The 20,256-nt window shown below is 44.4% G+C and overlaps 1 protein-coding gene across 2 annotated transcripts in view; it reads left to right on the top strand.

The window, feature by feature from the left end:
- The first annotated feature begins 1,546 nt into the window (after nucleotides 1-1,546).
- BIRC2 (baculoviral IAP repeat containing 2) overlaps nucleotides 1,547-20,256 on the top strand; it is an 86,425-nt gene continuing 67,715 nt past the window's right edge. Inside the window, exons 1-8 of one of the 2 annotated variants that reach the window (XM_063430422.1) lie at nucleotides 1,548-2,667; nucleotides 2,907-3,006; nucleotides 4,104-4,182; nucleotides 5,944-5,992; nucleotides 6,253-6,492; nucleotides 6,835-7,089; nucleotides 7,649-7,684; nucleotides 7,898-8,162. In XM_063430422.1, coding sequence (XP_063286492.1) covers nucleotides 1,815-2,667; nucleotides 2,907-3,006; nucleotides 4,104-4,182; nucleotides 5,944-5,992; nucleotides 6,253-6,492; nucleotides 6,835-7,089; nucleotides 7,649-7,684; nucleotides 7,898-8,091 — 1,806 coding nt within the window. In that variant the 5' untranslated portion in view covers nucleotides 1,548-1,814 and the 3' untranslated portion in view covers nucleotides 8,092-8,162. Of the gene's footprint in view, nucleotides 2,668-2,906; nucleotides 3,007-4,103; nucleotides 4,183-5,943; nucleotides 5,993-6,252; nucleotides 6,493-6,834; nucleotides 7,090-7,648; nucleotides 7,685-7,897; nucleotides 8,163-20,256 lie in introns of those variants that run through there. The other variant, XM_063430431.1, reaches the window with a different exon arrangement.

Below are 20,256 nucleotides of genomic sequence, written 5' to 3'. Positions count from 1 at the left end.
TAACTACCAAATGGCAGAAAATTGAGCAATGAGACTGTAGGGGCATGCTCTATACACCAAAACTGCTTCATTAAGCTAAAGTTGTTTTGGTGCCTAAGCTAGTTCTGTGGAAAATGTTTTCTGTCAGCAGGCACTTGCACGCTCGTGACAGACGTAATCCGCTTCTACGTTTCCAGGCAGTAATGGAAGCACCTGTATGTCTAAAGCTAAAGTTGTCACCTGCCTCCCCATATGCTCTTTCAACTTGGTATTTCTTTCTTCTATTTTTATGTCCTCTGCCCTTGTCCATGAACATTTGTCCCTCCCAGCCCTTCTCTCCTCCCTACATTGCATATCAATTGTCTGATCTACCTTTTTAAATAGGTTTTTCAATAAAAGTATGTGGGGGACCAAGTAACAAGTCCGTAATAGGGCGTTATATATTTAAAAAGTGAAAAGGGATTGAAGTAGCCCTTTTAAAAATGAAAAACTTGTGTCCGAATTAATATTCTATGATTTACTAAAAACATTTTTTTTTTTTCGTTTCCTTTTCTAGATTGTGACACTTGTTTGATCCAATGTTTCTTCATTCTCCGAAATAAGTGTAATTTCTCATGGTGTTGCACAGTATAAATATGATGGAAACCTAAATCACCCAGGAGGGGAAATCTTTCGCTGGGAGTTAGTTATGTGCCCTAAATTGTTCCATTTATTTATTTTTTATAGATTTAAACTCATTACTCCATAATATATAGCAATGTACTTTATAGATGATTCCATATTGCTTTCTATCCCAAAAAGCATTATCAGCAGCTATTGTGGTGGAAAACATTTACGTGATAAAGAGCTTAAAGTCTATTTCCCTCCTTAGATTAATGTGTGACCCATCTAATTTACTGCTCCAACTTTAAAGTACAGAGATGTCACCAGTGCATTTTGCTACAGGTACAAGTCATCAGGTTATATAGTGTTTGACGACTCAGCATGTTGCATGTAAGTTGCTTTTTTTTTTAAAAGAGATGAAAAGGCGAGTAACCCTTTAATAAAGAAACACAACATTTATTAATGTAAGATTTAAAGCAGCACTGTCACCGTCTGGGAACTTTGCATAGAACTTTACTTACCTGAACCTGTCCCTCGTGGGTGTTGCCATCTTATTCCGGCGGGTCCTTTTCAGCTCCTGGCGCTTCAGCTGCCAGGAGCCGATGTCACTGCTGTCCTCTTGCACATCCTCCATAGATAAAGCCAATTCCCTGCTGCCGTCATTGGTGACAGCTGGGGGGGGGGGGATTGACACTCCTAGATGGCGGTAGCTTTGCCCAGTGTCTAAAAGTGTCAGGCATAGGAGTAATACTGAGACAAATTAATCCCTACTTTTTTCATGGTATGTCTTGACTGGGTTGGAATTTCAGTGTCAGTAGATATTGTGAAAGATTTAGTTAAAGTTGTTGTTCGGGTATTTAAGCCTTCTTCCTGATCGACTTTTTATATTCCGTCTTTTCAAATGATTACTTTTTCCTAAAGCTGGTATAGGACACATTTAAAAAAAAAAAAAAAAAAAAGCGTAATTCAGGTCGGTCTGAACAGACTGCTGTTCCTATTGTTCTAGAGTAGCCCATGGCTAAAACTAAATGCTTGCTGTTGTAGGCCACAGCTTTGTACCAGTAGGATACTTGTCTCAGCAGGCAGAAATCTTTTATTGGAAACAATAAATTGCTGAGCTATAAAGCTAGTGTACATTTAGTTGCAACTGCCCACATTTTAATTGGATATTTGCACATGACTAACTCCCAGAGAGAGATTTCCCCGACCTTTTTTTTCTGCTCTCTTATATCATGGAAGTTTTAAACAGGAGTCCATACCTGGCAAACCTTCTAAAATCAAACCCCAACTTGGGTCAAATACAGTACGACTATTCTTGCGAACTCTATCGCATGTCAACATATTCTAAGTTTCCAAGCAACGTACCAGTGTCTGAACGAAGTCTTGCCAAAGCTGGTTTTTATTACACTGGTGTAGATGACAAAGTTAAATGCTTTACTTGTGGACTGATGCTTGACAACTGGAAAAAAGGAGACAATGCGGCTGAAAAACATAAAAAGTTATACCCAAGTTGCACTTTCATCCAGAATGCACCAGCAGTAAATCTTGGGTCATCTTATTCTGCCTTTTCCCCTCTGACTTCTCTGGCCAGTCAACCACCGTCTGCCTGTTCTGATGTGGAAGTTCAATACATTAATCAAAGCTATATGAGTTTTCCTCAAGAATCGGTTGCATCAAGAGCTGTTGAAGATCGGTCCCACCTTAGAATTAATGAGTCCATTTCCCACATGGCCACAGAAGAAGCTAGACTTCACACTTTCACTACTTGGCCACTGACTTTTCTTGATTCAACTGAACTTGCTAAGGCTGGATTTTACTACATAGGACCAGGGGACAAAGTCTGTTGCTTTGCCTGTGATGGGAAATTAAATAACTGGGAACCAAAAGATAATGCCATGTCAGAGCATCGACGACATTTCCCAGAATGTCCATTTGTAAAAAGCAGTAGTTCAAGAGTACCAAGGTTCAGTGTTTCCAATGTGAGCATGCAGACCTCATCCTCTCGCCTGAAAACCTTTGTTAATTGGCCATCCAGAATCCCAGTAACACCCAAAAAGCTATCGGAAGCTGGATTTTATTATGTTGGTAAGATATTTTTACATATTTGTTGCAGTGCTTTTTTTTGGCTAGATTGGCAGATCATTCAAAGAAAGAATCTGTTAAAACAGCTGAACAAAAATATTTTAAGTCCAATATGTTTTAAGTTTAGCTACTCTAGCCTCAAATTTAAAAATCACTTTGAATTCTCCCTTCTGGTAAATAACCCTTAGTATCATTAATATATGTTATGTTTTATTAATGTTCTTTTCTTGTTCTTTTTGAAGGACGGAATGATGATGTAAAGTGCTTTTGTTGTGATGGTGGCCTCAGATGTTGGGAGTCTGGAGATGACCCATGGGTTGAGCATGCTAAATGGTTTCCCAGGTAATCACATGACCTACACAGCAAATAAATTGTTCATGTATATCTTTTGACCACTTCCCAAAGGATGACATGTTTTGAAGAAGTGTATACTTTTCATCTTACTGATTTGTCACATTGCGTGTTTGGTGGTGTGTGTGTATATATATGTGGGGCTGCTTGTGGTATTGAATGTGAGAGGCTGCTTGTGGGGTTGCGTCAGGGATGTTCAGTTTGTGGGGACTGTGTGGATGGGTGTGTGTGTTTGGGGTGTTTTGTATTTGTTTGAGGGAGAAGCTTGTCTTGCGGCTCTGTGTATATCTAGCAGTGTGGATGGCTTCCCTGGGGTACTGGTCAAGGGCAGGAGCTGCGATTGCTGCTGCAGCTTGCTCTACTCCAGAGCGGATTCCTGTTCACAAGTCTGGGAAGAAGTGATCTGATATAATTTTCTCTAAATGCTGCAATATGTAAATTGAGGCTTGTACCTCACCACCTGTAATCACTGTTTGGGTTGCACCAGCAAATATCTGAAGTACCACTGGCACTCCTGATAGGCCAGAGCCTGTTTGACTATGACAGCCTTGAATAACGTTTATGGCACATCTCTAAAGCCTAGACATTTCTAAAAGTACATTAGTATGTAAATCAGAGCAAATTTGAGGTATGAGCCAAAGTTATATATTTGCCACTGCAGGCCTTCTCTTGTAACATGACTGGTGTGTGTGTACATATACATTCCATTCTCCTCCAAGGACTGCGTAGTATCTGACCATTCCTACTTGTGATCTCTCTTGCTCCTCTATATAAATATATAAACCTGTGTTGGAGGCATGCCTGCATAGGGTGAGTTTCTGATAGTGTACTGGAAGATTTCAACTCAAAGCATAGCTTTAACCTACTACATTGCCCATTTCCTCCCTCCCCCCCCCCCCCCCCCCCTCCCCTCCACACCCAATCATTAGTGTTTAGGAAATTCAAAAGTAATGGATAAGTATTTTACTAGAATATGTAAATGAACTCTATACAAAATGTTGCATGTTTTTTTTTTATGATTTAGTTTGAAAAGTGTTTAGTGAAGCTCCTGGGATAGCACTTTAAATGATTTTTTTTTTTTTTTTCAGATGTGAATTCTTATTGCATATAAAAGGTCAGACTTTCATTAATGAAATCCAAGAAAAATATCCACATCTCCTTGATCAGGTAAGTCAGAAAAATGCTATATTATAATTATTATTATTATTATTATTGCCATTTATATAGCGCCAACAGATTCCGTAGCGCTTTACAATATTATGAGAGGGGGATTTAACTATAAATAGGACAATTACAAAGAACTTACGGGAACAATAGGTTGAAGAGGACCATGCTCAATCGAGCTTACAGTCTATAGGAGGTGGGGTGTAAAACACATTAGGACAGGAATTTGCAGTCAAATAAGGTGGGTTGCCCTTTAGGAGAGAGCAAGAGACGGGTATGTGAGGTAGAGGTTACTCTGGGAGGCCATAAGCTTTCCTAAAGAGATGGGTTTTAAGGCACTTCTTAAAAGATGCAAGACTAGGGGAGAGTCTGATGGAGGTAGGCAGGCTATTCCATAGGAAGGGAGCCGCCCGCGAGAAGTCCTGCAAGCGTGAGTTGGCGATGCGGACAACGGACAGGAGGTGGTCACGAGCGGAGAGACCGAGAAGGGACATACCTATGGATCTGTGAGGAGATATAAGAGGGGCTAGAGTTGTTCAGTGCTTTATAGGTGTGAATTAGTACCTTGAATTGACTCCTGTAGCATACAGGAAGCCAATGTAAGGACTGACAGAGGGGTGAGGTGTGAGAGAAACGACTAGAGAGGAAAATCAGTCTGGCAGCAGCGTTCATTACGGACTGTAGCGGTGCAGGCTTTTGGGAAGACCGATCAGGAGAGGGTTACAATAATCCATGCAGGAAATTACTAGAGCATGGACAAGCTCCCTGGTAGTATCTGGTGCAAGAAAGGGGCGGATGCGGGCTATGTTTTTAAGATGGAATCTACAGGATTTGGCAACATGCTGGATGTAAGGCCAGAATCAAGTATGACGCCAAGACAGCGCGCTTGCAAGGATGGACTGATGTGGGCTGCACAAACTTGACGGGAGAGTGATAGAGGAGGATCAGTATTAGGAGGAGGAAAGACAATGAGCTCAGTTTTAGAGAGATTGAGTTTCAGAAAGCGGGACGACATCCAGTCAGAGATGGAAGAAAGGCAAGCAGTGACACGTGGCAGGACGGCAGGGGAGAGGTCTCGGGAGGAGAGATATAGCTGGGTGTCATCAGCGTACAGGTGGTAGCGGAATCCAAAAGAGGTAATAAGTTTGCCAAGAGAGGCAGTATAAAGAGAAAATAGAAGGGGACCAAGGACAGAGCCTTGGGGGACTCCAACCGAGACAGGACGAGGGGAGGAGGTATCATTAGAAAAAGAGACACTGAATGAGCGTTGGGAGAGATGAGAGGAAAACCACGAGAGGACAGAGTCAGGGTCATATGTTATAATTTAATATCTAATAGAATGATCAGTTTATCTTCAAGTAGGGGCTCAGAATTTGTGCTTATCTGTAATTTATGACCTGGAATAGTGAAACTATTGAAAGCGACCCTTAGTACCCAACCATCACAAAGTAAAAGAACAGCCTATCTTTGTTATCTTTGTTGATGTTCCTCGTTTCCTCATACCAGTAAACTTTTTAAAGCATTTTTATTGTGATGAACTATGCAGTGGAGTTAACTCCATGCATGTTCCATGTAATTGGTGCCCCATATTGTCTGTTTAAAAAGCAGGATGATACTCTATTTCATGGCAATATATTGTCTATTCTCTTTGTATAATCTACATACATCCTTGCTTAAACTAGAACACCCAGGTTTTCTTTTTTTTAACCTATTTTATTCTCTACACTGTTTTTGCCTCACTAGTTATATATTTTTATATTTTAGTTACTTTCAAGTTCCGATATACAGAACAATGAAGCACAGTACCAACCAAGTAAGTTAACTTCAGTTAAAGTTTTAACCAAACCTTACAAATATTTTTATTACTTTATTGTATACATTGTGTGATTGAAACGGGATTAGTGGTTTGCTTTGGGTTTTTAGTGGGCAACTTGTGTGTTTCACTTTTGTTGCCTAGTTCATAATGTTGTGTAAAAGTTAATTTGATTGAATTTAGGGAATGGTCGCACTATGAGAACTTAGGTGGACGTGAAACATTTCTACACCTAATGGTGAACATCTGTTTCTTTTCAGTTATCCGTTTGGGAACTGACACCAGCCCGGAAGATGATGTTATGATGAACACAGAAGTAGTTCTGACTGCCCTGGAAATGGGTTTTAATAGAAGATTAGTCAAGCAGACTGTACAAAGTAAGATGTTAACAAGTGGAGAAAACTACAAAGATATTGCTCTGCTCATATCTGATATTCTAAGTGCCCAAGACGAGCAGACTGAAGAGGAACGTGACAGACAAGCAGAAGAAACAACATCAGGTAATTTCTGTTTTGAAATACATTTCTCATACGTTCTAACTAGTCAAATAGCAGCTCTGTCTCATGTGAAATGTGGCCAACAATGACTGGAGAAACAAAGTTTTCCTACCGCTCATATAAATAATGTGAAATTTGGTGAAGAAAAGTTTTACAAGCAAAAAATACCTGTTGCAAATCCCAGCTAGCTTCAAACAAAATCCTCTGATTCTCAAACTAAAGCTAATGAAAACATTGTATACAATTTAAAGCCTGGCTTGAATTACAAACACCACATTAAATCTTTGTAAAGCTTGTCTGTAAAAGCTAATTTGCCAATATTATTTTATTATTTTCTTTCTGTAGATGAAATCATTGTGATCAGAAAAAGTCGAGTCGCTCTGTCACAACGCTTGACCTGCTCACTTCTCATTCTGAACGACCTTCATTCATCTCATATCATAACCACACCTGAAAACGAGTCCATAAAGCAAAAAACCCCACCTGCTCTGCAAGCACAAGAACTGATCGAAACCATTCTAGCAAGAGGGAAAAATGCAGTTCTAGCATTCAAAAACTGTCTTAAGGAATATGATGCAGACCTTTACAAGGAATTATATTGTAAGTTGTGGTTTGCTTGTTTGTTTTTTCTTTTGTATTGCTTTAGGTACTGTTTGTACTGGAGAGTAGAAGTCTGATCAGCAAGAGCATTCTTGTTGCCCACTCTGACAGAGAATCATGTCTGCAGTTTCACAGTCAGATGGCTTTACCTTATGTAATCTGTAGGGCAGTTATTGTTAGATCACTAAATAGCATAGACACTGTTAATTTATAGAATGTGAGATCTCTAAAATTATCATTATTCACATTAAGTTCCAGTTTGTATGGGTTTGCTAAAACCATTCTTTTGATATTTATAAAAATCTAAAACTGCTTTGCTTAAATAAGGCAGTTGTCCTTTTATGATAATAACGATGGTAGCTTTAGATACAAAGTATATTTATTTGGCACATTGGCCGTCTGCACACAATTTGTGGTAGATGTCCTTTCATGTACACTGACCTAACTTACAACATGCGTAGATCGGCTCTTTCATTTACATGTCCTACATCTTGGAACAGTACGTATTCAGATGCAGTTGTTTTTCTAACTCTCTTTCTTTTTTGTTTTTCTTTTTTAGTGGAACAGTCTTTAAAATTATCGGATGACTATTCAGGTAACTATAAACAGTGTGCATTCAAACATTTATAGCTTTGTAAGGATTTAAAACAAAAAGGAAAAAACACTCATAACTGTGTATTTCATGCTTTCCAATTATTTTACACATCCCTTTTCTTACTAATGATAGCTCTTAGATGGCCTATTATGGCAATATTAATGTTCAGTAGTGCCTATATGAGCACTAACCATGTGCATTTGTTTCTTGTAGATCTACCTGTAGAAGAACAGCTAAGAAGGCTCCAAGAAGAAAGAACATGCAAGATTTGCATGGACCAGGAAGTCTCTATTGTTTTTATCCCTTGTGGACATTTAGTAGTGTGTAAGGACTGTGCTCCGTCTCTCAGAAAATGCCCAATTTGCAGAGGCACAATCAAAGGCACAGTACGGACATTTCTTTCATAAGCTGAGGCTTATGTGTAAATATTGCCTAATAGAAATTATGTTTTCATGAATAAAAATAGTTTATTTTGTAATCGGAGTTGTCTCTTTTGCTGCTGCTAGCATTACTCGTCGTTTTTTATTTTTTTTTTTAATTGATAATTCGCCTCAACTCAGAACAAGTAAAGGTGCTGTCCAATTTGATAGACTTGTGTGCAAATCCTTTTCAACTGCAATGGATGAATCAAATGCCTGTTAATCTAAACCAGAACAATTACATTTGCCTGGGATTATAGATGGATCAATTTGTTGCACTGTAGACTGAGACATTTAATTCATCCATCACAGGTGAAATAGATTTGTGCACTAGTCTACTATTTTCACAGCCCTTAAAACACACAAATTAATTCAATAAGATAATGCATTGATGGGGGGGAGGTACTGTTTTTATATGGAAACAATGAGCAATTAGCTATTTTTAGAGTATATTAACCTGAACAAAATTGGAGTCAATTTCACAATTAAAGTATAGATATTCTGCTGTAGAAATTTAGGCTTTGGAAGTGTTTGCAGAACATTTTGATTTGAAAACAAAAATGTTTCTTTTTTTTTTTTTAATATATATTGTTGACAGCAAAGGACTACTCAACACAAGTAATGTTTAGCAGATATATCCCCAGTGAATACATGTTGCAGTTCTTATTACTAAGACTGCAGTCTTTGCAAGCGCTCCCCTCTATCCTTGGAAGAGACTTACTTTCCCAAAGATCCTGCAACAATCCATGAATAACGATGCTTAGGTAGGGAGGCAAAAATGGGCTATTTAGGAAGGGGTCCATGTTCATAAGAAGAAACTGGGAAGTCCACACTATCCATTGATAAATAGACCAAGGGTCTCTTGGATACTTGCAGGGACTAACCTCGAGTTTATTGAGGAACTTTGTTATTAGAATTGGCTGTGGTGCCAAGGGTGCCCTGCCATTCAACATTCTGATGTCCGTTTTAGTATGGTTTAACAACTTACCGTGTATATACTCGAGTATAAGCCGACCCAAATGTAAGCCGAGGCCCCTAATTTTACCCAAAAAAACTGGGAAAACGTATTGACTCGAGTATAAGACTAGGGTGGGAAATGCAGCAGCTACTGGTAAATTTCTAAATAAAATTAGATCCTAAAAAAATTATATTAATTGAATATTTATTTACAGTGTGTGTGTATATAATGAATGCAGTGTGTGTTGCAGAGCCTTGGTGGGGGGTGGGCATTTTTATTAATTATTTTAATAATTTTTTTGTTGTATTTTTTATTTTATATATTTTTTTAATTATTATTAATATTTTTATTATTTATATTTTTATTTAATTTTTTTCGTCCCCCCTCCCTGCTTGATACATGGCAGGGAGGGGGGCTCTCACTCCCTGGTGGTCCAGTGGCATTGGCAGTTCAGTGGGGGAGGAGGGGACTGGCAGGAAGTACTTATCTCTCCTGCAGCTCATGTCAGCCCCCTTCTCCGCGCCGGTCCTGTCAGCTCCCAGTGTAAGCCTCGCGAGAGCCGCACTATGACCGCACTACGGCTCTCGCGAGACTTACACTGGGAGCTGACAGAGGTGCTGACCGGACCGGCGCGGAGGAGAAGGGAGCTGCAGGAGAGGTAAGTAAACGCACACAGCCCCCTGTCTGTATTATGGCAATGTAAATTGCCATAATACAGACATTGACTTGAGTATAAGTCGAGTTGGGGTTTTTCAGCACAAAAGATTTGCTGAAAAACTCGACTTATACTCGAGTATATACGGTATTTGGTTTCTATTGGTGACAGTTCTGCATCTGTTTTAATGCAGGAGCAGCACGATATCTTTATAAAATGAAAGCACAGCTGATCTAAGAATGCCTCTAGCTAATGAGATTGGCCCTACTTGCTAACTAGGTTCTCCTACAGTAGCAGACCTGAAACAGGCTGTGCCCAGCAGGACCTAGGTAAGTTGTCAAACTGTGCCTCAGTCTGGTCGCGTGGAATACGTGAAGCAAGACATCAGTGACCAAAGGGAGCTTAGGGGATCAGAATTTAGCTTCAGGTAACCATAAAAGATTCTCAGTCTGAATTAGAACCATAACCATCAGAGTGTAGATATTTGTAAGTTGTTCCTTACTGCAAAAGTCATGGCTTCTGAGTTAGACAAACTAACATTGCTGAAGAAAGACATTTTGGAGTAGAGAGTGACGAAATCTACCTCTGGTACAAAAAGTATGTTATTGTTGGGATGAGTCAAAACTGGGAAAGATGAGGCAGCTAGTTTTAGGGCATTACATATTGTTAAAGCTTGAGAAGACATTTGATAGTGTCTTCCTTGCTGGTCATGGCAGTAATTTGCAGCATAATGGAGAAGTTGTTAATTAATTTCTTAAAGTAATTTGAGAAAATTAAAGGGGCACTTAAGTATCCAGGACAACTACAGCTTAATGTAGTGGTTCTGGTGGCAATAGCCTGTCTTTGCAGGCATTTCCATGTAAAAACTGCCTTTTCAGAGAAAACAGTGTTTACCTTACTGCCTAGGGACACCTCAAGATTCAGTCACTCAGTTGACTACTAGAGGTGTGTCCTGGGTCAGTGTTGCTGATATTCAGTGTCTCTACACTCAATGCATCTCTATGAGGAGATGTTGACTGGCCAGCACAGTTTTTGGCTCTGCCACGTTGGCTGAGATTATCAGAATTGACGATCTCAGCCAATCTAATGCTTTCATGTGAGATTGTCAATTCTGAGTATTTCCGCCAAGGAGGTGGATTGGGCACGGGACCAGCACTGGCAGGTGTGCGCAGTTCTGGAATAAAGGTAAGTTTTTACCTTCTTTAAGGGACGCAAGGGTGGGCCTGTCACCTAGATAGTGTTTTTGACACTATATGGTCAGGAATACACGTTTGTATTGCTCACCCTATAGTGTTCCTTTGAGAATCTGTGTATGGTTTTTTTACTGAGTGGTAAAGGTATTTCCAGCATAACAGAAAGCTTTTCTGAGTGTTAACCAGACTTCACTGCTGTGGCTTTAGTCCTCTGTTACTTTTAAAGGGGCACTATATGCATCTAAACAACCTTTAGCTTAATGGAGCAGTCTTGGTATGTATATTATTCCCCTGCAGTTGCATTGCGCTATCCCCTCCTTCAGTTTTAAACCATTTTCCAGTAGTTTAACTCTAAATAAGGCTACCTGACCCTATAGGGGGTGTGACTAAGGCAGAGATTACACACTTCCTTCAAGCAATACCTATTTATACCAGCAATTGGCATGGCGCTAGGATGAAAGCGGCGCAGTCAGCCAGTCACAGCCACCCACTGATTCTCAGGCTAATGTTTCCTCATTAGCCCAAGGAGCAGAGAGGTCTTAGAAGATTAAAAACTGTTTTCTGGCTAATACTGAAAGCATTACTTATAGGTAACTCAGCTGGATCAAAACAGGGAATCGACATTCTACAGTCTTTGTGGTATTGAAGGCCCCACCTTCAATTCCACAGTCTTTTTTCTGTCCTTAGTCGTACAGGCAGGAATTTCTTATAAGCATTCTTTTTATTTTTTGGCCAACTTCTCATGTGTACCATGGGTCTTCAGATGAGGTTCAGCCTGTCAAGAACTCCGTAAACAGCCTACAAGTGCAGGTCTTACGAAGTTAGGTTCAGTAGTACTTATTGTACCACTACTAGTTTTGAAGAATGAAACTAATTACGTTTCCTATCATGGCCATGTTAGGACATCAGCCTTTATGTAGGCAGAATTTTTTTTGAGATGCCTCTTACCTAAATTCGTCCCTTTAGTTTTGTCTTCCTTGGAATTGTATTTAGGAGTGAAAATAGTATCTATCTTCCCTGGTCTGAGTCTTCGGTGTTCTCTTACCGAATTCAGTTCCTTACACCCCTGGGAACTCTGGAGCATGCAATGTAGTCCCAGTATAATGCCACTGTTACAGAGCATGTGCGCACTTCGACCCCAATTTAAATGGATAATCCACTTCACAGGATATTTAGGACTTTGAATTTAGGCCTGTTTTGGTAAAATGCAAGAGTTTTAAGGGGAGCTGGGATTTTAGTTCTATATAGGTATTTTTATTTATAAAATGCTATCTTTCAATTATTTTTGTCGCAAAATGTCTTCTGCTTCCCAATACTTATTCACTACACTTACACTTATTGAATCCAAAGTAAAAGCCAGGGAAATCTCCAATTAATCATAAAGATAAGTCAAACCCCTGTATGGACTGCAATTGAATAGCTCCAGAAGGAAACAACTCATAACTGATCGACTGTAGAAAAGTGAACTCTTAGACTATTGTTTTGCGTCTAGGCCAATAACCATAAACTCTTCTGCATTGTATTCGATTTCAGTGAACCAATATTATCTGCATCTTATCCTATTTCTTATCCAACTAAACAAATCATTATATCATAATACAATATTTAAAGGGACACTATAGTCACCAGAACAACTACAGCTTATTGAATTTGTTCTGGTGAGTAGAATCATTACCTTCAGGCTTTTTGCTGTAAACACTGTCTTTTCAGAGAAAATGCAGTGTTTACATTACAGCCTAGTGATAACTTCACTGGCCACTCCTCAGATGGCTGTTAGAGATCCTTCCTGGGTCATGGCTGCCTATAATGAATCCAAACATTCAGTATCTCCTCCCTCTGTATGCAGACACTGAACTTTCCTCATAGAGATTCATTGATTCAATTCATCTCTATGAGGAGATGTTGATTGGCCAGGGCTGTGTTTGAATTGTGGTGGCTCTGCCCCTGAGCTGCCTCTTTGTCAGTCTCAGCCAATCCTATTGGGAAGCATTGTGATTGGATTAGGCTACCACTTCGGATTATGTCAGCAGGCATTAGGCAGGTCTAAAGGAAACAGGCACAAAAAAACAGCTGCAGACTTTAATACAAGTAAGATTTTTCTATATTTAGGGAGACATGAGGGGACCAGGGTGGCTAGATGGTGGTTTTAACCCTATAGGGTCAGGAATACATGTTTGTGTTCCTGCCACTATATTGATACTTTAACCTTATACCATCATCTTTTCTAAAGTTAATATCATACATTCCATGTTTGATTGTACTAAAACACATATAACTATTAATTAACCAACCAGTGTTTGTTTTTCTCAAATTTGCCAATATCATCTGTGAAGTTGTCTTTGTCAGAAAAGTCCTGTGATATGTTTCTCTTCTATATGTCATCATCAAATGTTGATGTGTTCCTCCTGATAACAGATTCAGCATGCACCAAAAATTATATTAGCCCACCCAGAACACTTATGGAGTTACACCTTTGGCGGCAAAAAGATATATTGTAAGTGCAGCATTTCATAGTGGAACTCAGCACATAAAGACAGACTCCAAACAGGGCTGGCGCGTCCATAAGGCGGCACAGGCGGCCGCCTTAGGGCGCACCGGCTCTGGGGGCACAAAATTCCAGTGACCGGCAGGAGGTAAGTGCTCCCTCCTGCCAGGTCACCTCCTGGAAACCCCGGGTGCGGCGTGCGGCTGAACTGGATTGCGAGGTGGCGAGGGAGCTCTGATCTCTCTGATCTGCTCCCTCGCGCGCCTTTTGCTGATGCCGCGGGAGCCGGAATATGACGTCATATTCCGGCTCCCGCGGCATTTGAAAACAGCCTGCGAGGGAGCAGATCAGAGAGATCAGAGCTCCCTCGCCACCTCGCAATCCAGTTCAGCCGCACGCCTCCCAGCAGCCCCACTTGACCACCAATGAGAGACCCACGCCAGCTCTCCAGGTAGGGAGGCTGGGTGGGAAATTTAAATTAAATTTATATTATTAATTTCTGTGAGTATGTGTGTCTGTGAGTTTGTGTGGTCTGTCAGTGTGTGTGTGTGAGTGAGTGAGTGTGTATGTCAGTGTGTGCATGTGAGTATGTGTGTCTGTGAGTTTGTGTGTGAGTATGTGTGTCTGTGAGTATGTGTGCCTGTGAGTATATGTGTCTGTGAGTTTGTGTGTGTCTGTCAGTGTGTGTGTGAGTGAGTGAGTGTGTATGTCAGTGTGTGTGTGCATGTGAGTATGTGTGTCTGTGAGTTTGTGTGTGTGTCTGTCAGTGTGTGTGTGTGTGTGAGTGAGTGTGTATGTCAGTGCGTGTGTGTGCATGTGAGTATGTGTGTGTAAGTATGTATGTCTGTGAGTTTGTGTGTGTGTGTGTCTGTCAGTGTGTGTGAGTGAGTGTGTATGTCAGTGTGGCAGCAGCAGCCACTTTAAAACTGTATTTTCTTGAATATGTATGTACCACTTTAAGAACCAAGGGTATGCGTGTGTAAAATGTGTTTCAGGTCTATGGCGTTCGCATGCTGGCGGTATAAAAACCCGTCGGCATTCATGTAATCATTCCACGAACAGTGAATTCCATCTCTGTTCGTGAAGCGAACAAACTGCCGAAGGGAGACCACCCTCAGGAGGTCGTGTGGCTCTCATTAAGGATTGCAACGTTGTTGCAATCGATAAATTAAGAGGATTCAGGGTGGCCGTCGTTCGGCTACCGACCACGCGGCGGTCGGCCATCTTGGATCCTATGTTAGCCCAGCGGTATTTGGTCGTCGAGCGCCTGGAGCTAAAATCGGCTACTCGGCGGCACGAATACCGCTGGACTTCCAAGCCGTTCGGGAGCCCTGGTCTTTCGGTAAAGTGGTTCCCTACAGTTAATCGGTAGTTTGGATGTAACTTGAATGTAATGTTGATTTTGTGCGGCGTTCGGTTATTTATGCTAAGATCTGAGCGGTACTTTCACGAATTGTGCGCTCAGACCCCAGCTATCTGCCGAATGCCCATTCGTTTAAATCAGACGAATATTATAAAAGTTATGCATTTTATTGTAAATTGTATGTTCTGCTGCACCGAGGGATAATCCACTTAACTGTATATTTTAGTGGGAGTATCCCTCGTGTGCAGCAGGGGCTGCTGGGGGAAATATCCAGATTGTTCAGTTTCCCATGTAGTCCCCTACTGTATAACCCCTGAATTGTCTGTAGGGAGACCGCTTGCATGGTAAATCCCATAAATACTGGAAGTGTGTGATTAAAGCCTCAGTTGACCTCCAAGCTATGTGTCGTCTAGTTCTTGGAGGGAAGGGATTGTAACTACGCTGCCTTTCTTGTACCTGTTTGGATTGCCTTTCCTGTCTACCAGCGAAGATACCTTGGATAATACCTCTACTCCGCTACAATTGGTGGCAAGCGATGGGATCTCACAGAAGCGTTCGGCAGGAATTTAAACGAACAGAAAGGAAGAAACAACAATCCGTGAGTTAAACCATTCGGATGAAACCGGAGTTCGGGAATACGGAAAAACACACGAACAGCCGGTGAATGGAAACGGATTATACCCTTTTGAAACGGAACACATTAAAGGAATTATTAGAAGCGAGAGGGAGAATAGCAAGCAACAAAGCAAAGGCTGTTCTAATCGCAGAGCTCATGGAAGGAGACAGAGCCGCAGCTGCTGCAGCACCTCCAAGGGAGGAGGAGCAAACAGAATTTGCTAAGGAATATAGGAGCAGGATGGCTTTATTTCCACCAGCCCTAGCTGACCAGATGGCTGACAGGGTTTATACAGATGTGCAGGAATACATCATGCTTCGAAGGTGGCAGATGAACCAGCAAGCGGGGGAAGGAGCCACAACGCCTGTTCACATCTTGCCAGGGAAAGCAAAGATTCCCTACCAAGCTTTTAAATCCTTTACGGACACAGAGGGCGACATTGATGGCTACTTGAAGGACTTTGAAAGGTTATGCAAACTGCATGCGATCAGCCCTCACGATCAAGTACCCCTGCTAGCTGGTAACCTATCAGGCCACGCAGCAGAAGCGTACAGAGCCGTATCTGAGGAGGACAGCAGGGACTACCAGAAGGTAAAACAAGCCCTCCTAGCACGATATGCCATTACACCTGAGGCATACCGACTTCAGTTCCGGGAACTGAGAAAGCAGGAGAAGGACTCACACGCTGAGTTCGCACATCGCCTACAACGAGCAGCCACCGGGTAGGTTGAGGCAGCACAAGCCACCACCCAGCAGGATATCATGCAACTGTTACTATTGGAACAGTTCTACAAGAGATTATCCCCAGAACTGCAGAACTGGGTAAGGGATCGTAAACCCTGTACCTTACAAGAAGCCGCTAAACTAGCTGACGAGCACCAGGACACCAGACGGGAGCAGCGCCCATCATCTAAAGTATTTCCTCACACAAGCATCCACCGACCTACCGTGGTCGACCCTCCCCGGCCAGGAGGGGCCTACCATCAGCAGCCTCCCAGATACAACAACCGGGCACATATCCGATGCCATACCTGCAACCAACTAGGACATGTACAAAGAGATTGTCCCCGAAACAGGGCCCGACCATCATGGCCCAACCAAGGACAACCACCTGTCCCTAGAGCAGCAGTACACTGCTATCAGACAGGAGCATTTGTGTGGGCTTGCTGGTGGCCTGGCGCCTGTGGGCTGGCTGGCCGGCTTGCCTGTGGGCTGGCTGGCCTGTGGGCTGGGCAGCTGCTGGCCTGTGGGTGGCTGTGGCCGGCTGCTGGCCTGTGGCTGACCTGTGGCCGACTGCTGGCCTGTGACCGGCTGCTGGCCTGTGGGCTGGCTGGGGGCCTGACTGGCTGTCCTGTGGGCTGGCTTGCCTTTAGGCTGGCTGGCTGTCCTGTGGGCTGTCTGGGGCTGGCAGGTCTGTGGGCTTGCTGGTGGCCTGGCGCCTGGGGCTGGCAGGCCTGTGGGTGGCTGTGGGCAGCTGTGGGCGACTGCTGGCATGTGCCTGGCTGCTGGCCTGTGGGCAGCTGTGGCTGGCTGTTGGCCTGTGGCTGACCTGTGGGCGGCTGCTGGCCTGTGGCTGGCTGGCCGGCTGCTGGCCTGTGGCTGACTGGCCGGCTGCTGGCCTGTGGCTGACTGGCCGGCGGCTGGCCTGTGGCTGACTGGCCGGCTGATGGCCTGTGGCTGACTGGCCGGCTGCTGGCCTGTGGCTGACTGGCCTGTGGCTGGCCGGCTGCTGGCCTGTGGCTGGCCGGCTACTGGCCTGTGGCTGGTTGGCTGCTGGCCTGTGGGCTTGCTGGTGGCCTGGCACCTGTGGGCCTGACTGGCTGGCCTGTGGGCCTGACTTGCTGGCTGCCCTGTAGGCCTGCTGGGGGTCTGGGGCTGGCAGGCCTGTGGGCTTGCTGGTGGCCTGGCGCCTGGGGCTGGCTGGCCTGGCCAGGGGCCTGTAAGCTGCCTGGCTGGGGGCCTTGGGCTGTCTGGGGCTGGCTGGCCTGTGGGCTGGCTGGTGGCCTGGCACCTGTGGGCTGGCTGGCCTGTGGCTGGGGCCTCTGGCTGGCCTGTGGGCTTGCTGGTGGCCTGGCACCTGTGGGCTGGCTGGCCTGTGGCTGGCTGACTGGCCTTTGGCTGACTGGCCTGTGGCTGGCTGACTGGCTTGTGGCTGGCTGGCCTGTGGCTGGCTGGCTGGCCTGTGACTGGCCGGGGGCCTGTGGCTGGCTGGGGGCCTGTGGCTGACTGGCCTGTGGCTAAGGCCTGTGGCTGGCTGTGGCCTGTGGCCGGCGGCTGGAGCCTGTGGCTGGCTGGCCTGTGGCTAAGGCCTGTGGCTGGCTGGCCTGTGGCTGGCTGGGGCCTGTGGCTGGCTGGGGCCTGTGGCTGGCTGGCCTGTGGCTGGCTGGGGCCTGTGGCTGGCTGGCCTGTGGCTGGCTGGGGCCTGTGGCTGGGGCCTGTGGCTAGGGCCTGTGGCTGGCTGGCCTGTGGCTAGGGCCTGTAGCTGGCAGGGGCCTGTGGCTGGCTGGTTGGCTTGTGGCTGGGGGCCTGTGGCTGGCTGGGGCCTGGGGCAGGTTGGGGCCTGTGGCTGGCTGGGGCCTGTGGCTGGCTGGCTGGCCTGTGGCTAAGGCCTGTGGCTGGCTGGCCTGTGACTAGGGCCTGTGGCTGGCTTGGGCCTGTGGCTGGCTGGGGACTGTGGCTGGCCTGTGGCTGGGGCCTGTGGCTGGCTGGCCTGTGGCTAGGGCCTGTGGCTGGCTGGCCTGTGGCTGGCTGGGGTCTGTGGCTGGCTGGCCTGTGGCTGGGGCCTGTGGCTGGCGGGCTTGTGGCTAGCTGGCCTGTGGCTAGGGCCTGTGGCTGGCTGGCCTGTGGCTGGCTGGGGCCTGTGGCTGGCTGGGGCCTGTGGCTGGGGGCCTGTGGCTGGCTGGGGCCTGTGGCTGGCTGGCTGTGGGCTGGGGGCCTTGCTGACCTGTGAGCTGGCATTGCTTGCTTGCTGGCTGGCTGGCGGGATCTGAAGAGGGCCGACCCCACTTAGAATCCTTCCGCACAGCACGGCTTCCGGTCCCGTGCAGGCGGCGCCTGTCGACGTCATCGCATCACGTAGTGACGTTGACGCACCTCCGCGTACAGGACCGGGCCCCTCCTCCTCCTATAGAGGTAAATATTGCTGCGCCAAGCCGGCCCCCCGATCGCCTGCAAAATTATTTTGAAGTCCGTGCACATTATGTTATGTGCACGGCTGCGGCGGGCCCCCCTGCCGGCCGGCCCCTCGGACCACGTCCGAAGTGCCCGACCGGTCAGTCCGCCCCTGGACAGGGAACAGAGGGGGGAGGGGAGAGGAACACTAAGGGACAGGGAAAGGAGGAGAGAGGGGATAGGAACAGTAAGGGTCAGAGAAGGGAGGGGACCATTAAGGGACGGGGAGAGGGGCTGGAAGTGAAACACACACAGCGGGGCTTGAGAAGGAAAGAGACACACACAAAGGAGCTGGGAAGAGTAAAAGACACAAGGGGGCTGGGAGAAAAGGAGTCACACAAAAGGGAGGTTAAGAGGCACAGGTGAAGATGTTTTTTGGGGGGGGCAGAAAAATGCATCTTTGCCTATGTACCTAAAATTCTTTGCACCGGCCCTGACTCCAAGCACCATGACCACTTCACATTATAAGTGCTCATGGTGCATGGATAAACCCTTTAATGCTGAATGTGCTCTGTCTGTAAGTGAACTGGAACCTGATTATGTGGTAAAGTGATCCAACCTACGTTAGTCAGCGAAACAGATCCGGTTTACATTAAATTTAATTTTGTCGCTGGGAAAAAGTATCACAATTTTAAAACGGAATTGTTTTATATACACATATAACATATAGTATAATTTAGTGCTGTACAATTAAAACCCGTTTTTTTACATCCCTGATAAATTCCATTTTGTAGTAAAAGAAACTGCACGGCCTAGGTTACAGTTACTGTGAAATTCCCTGCTTTGTTTACTGCCCCTATGGAATTATTGTAAAAGGTGAAACTACCTTTTACAAGTTCACCTGTTACATATACTGTGCAGCTCGAGGGCAAGTGAGATATTACTAGTTTTTTTCTGTAATATAATCTATTGAGCATAACGTTAAAAAAAACCTTTCAGGAATTGTCTTGTTACACTTTTATGCACAAACTCTAAACTAGTTGCATTTATATGTGTTAGCAGTATATTCAGTGCCAACATATTCCGGAGGGCTGTACAATGGCTATATGTCAAATTATGGTGTAAACCCTAAAACCGTGGTAAGTTACCTCCTGGTAAGTCACCTGTTCAACAAATGTCAATGACTGTTTGGATACTAGTACTTCCGTGGTAATAAATGAAGCTGTGTTTTTGCATTATGAAGTATTTTTATGGCAACCTTGAACCTTTGTGTTTGTTGTAACCAAATGTATCTGGCTGTGACTAGATCTTAATTACAGTGAGCACATTGTTTGTATGTTATAGTTTGTTCCTTTTCTTGTTGCTGGTGCAGAACGTTGCGATTCGGGGGAATATGTTATTTTTCTTTTCAATGTTTCACTTCCTGTGTCTCTGTGTAATGTTATGTTATGTTAGCCCTTTAGTGACACTGGACATACACTGCTCACACGGCCACATGTGGTGGTTGAAGGCCATAGGTTTATTCAGCTCGGTGAGAACTGTCAGAAATTCTAAGTGAATTTTACATTTAAGGCCAAAGTAGATGAACTGGTATCACAGTTGATTTGGAGAATTTCCCAGCTATTTTGGCATGAAATGTGAAATTCACATTGAGTTCACTTTGAGTTCCTGGCATTGCTCACATTAATGAATAACCCAGGCAGTCCTAATCCCCATTTACAGATCCCTATAACTACCCCTGTCATCACGACACAGGTAATATCAGGAACCTG

This window comes from Pelobates fuscus, chromosome 1, assembly GCF_036172605.1.
Source record: "Pelobates fuscus isolate aPelFus1 chromosome 1, aPelFus1.pri, whole genome shotgun sequence".
NCBI classification, from domain to species: domain Eukaryota; kingdom Metazoa; phylum Chordata; class Amphibia; order Anura; family Pelobatidae; genus Pelobates; species Pelobates fuscus.
Note: the sequence above shows the minus strand (reverse complement) of the source record. Positions and strands in the feature narration are given on the sequence as shown.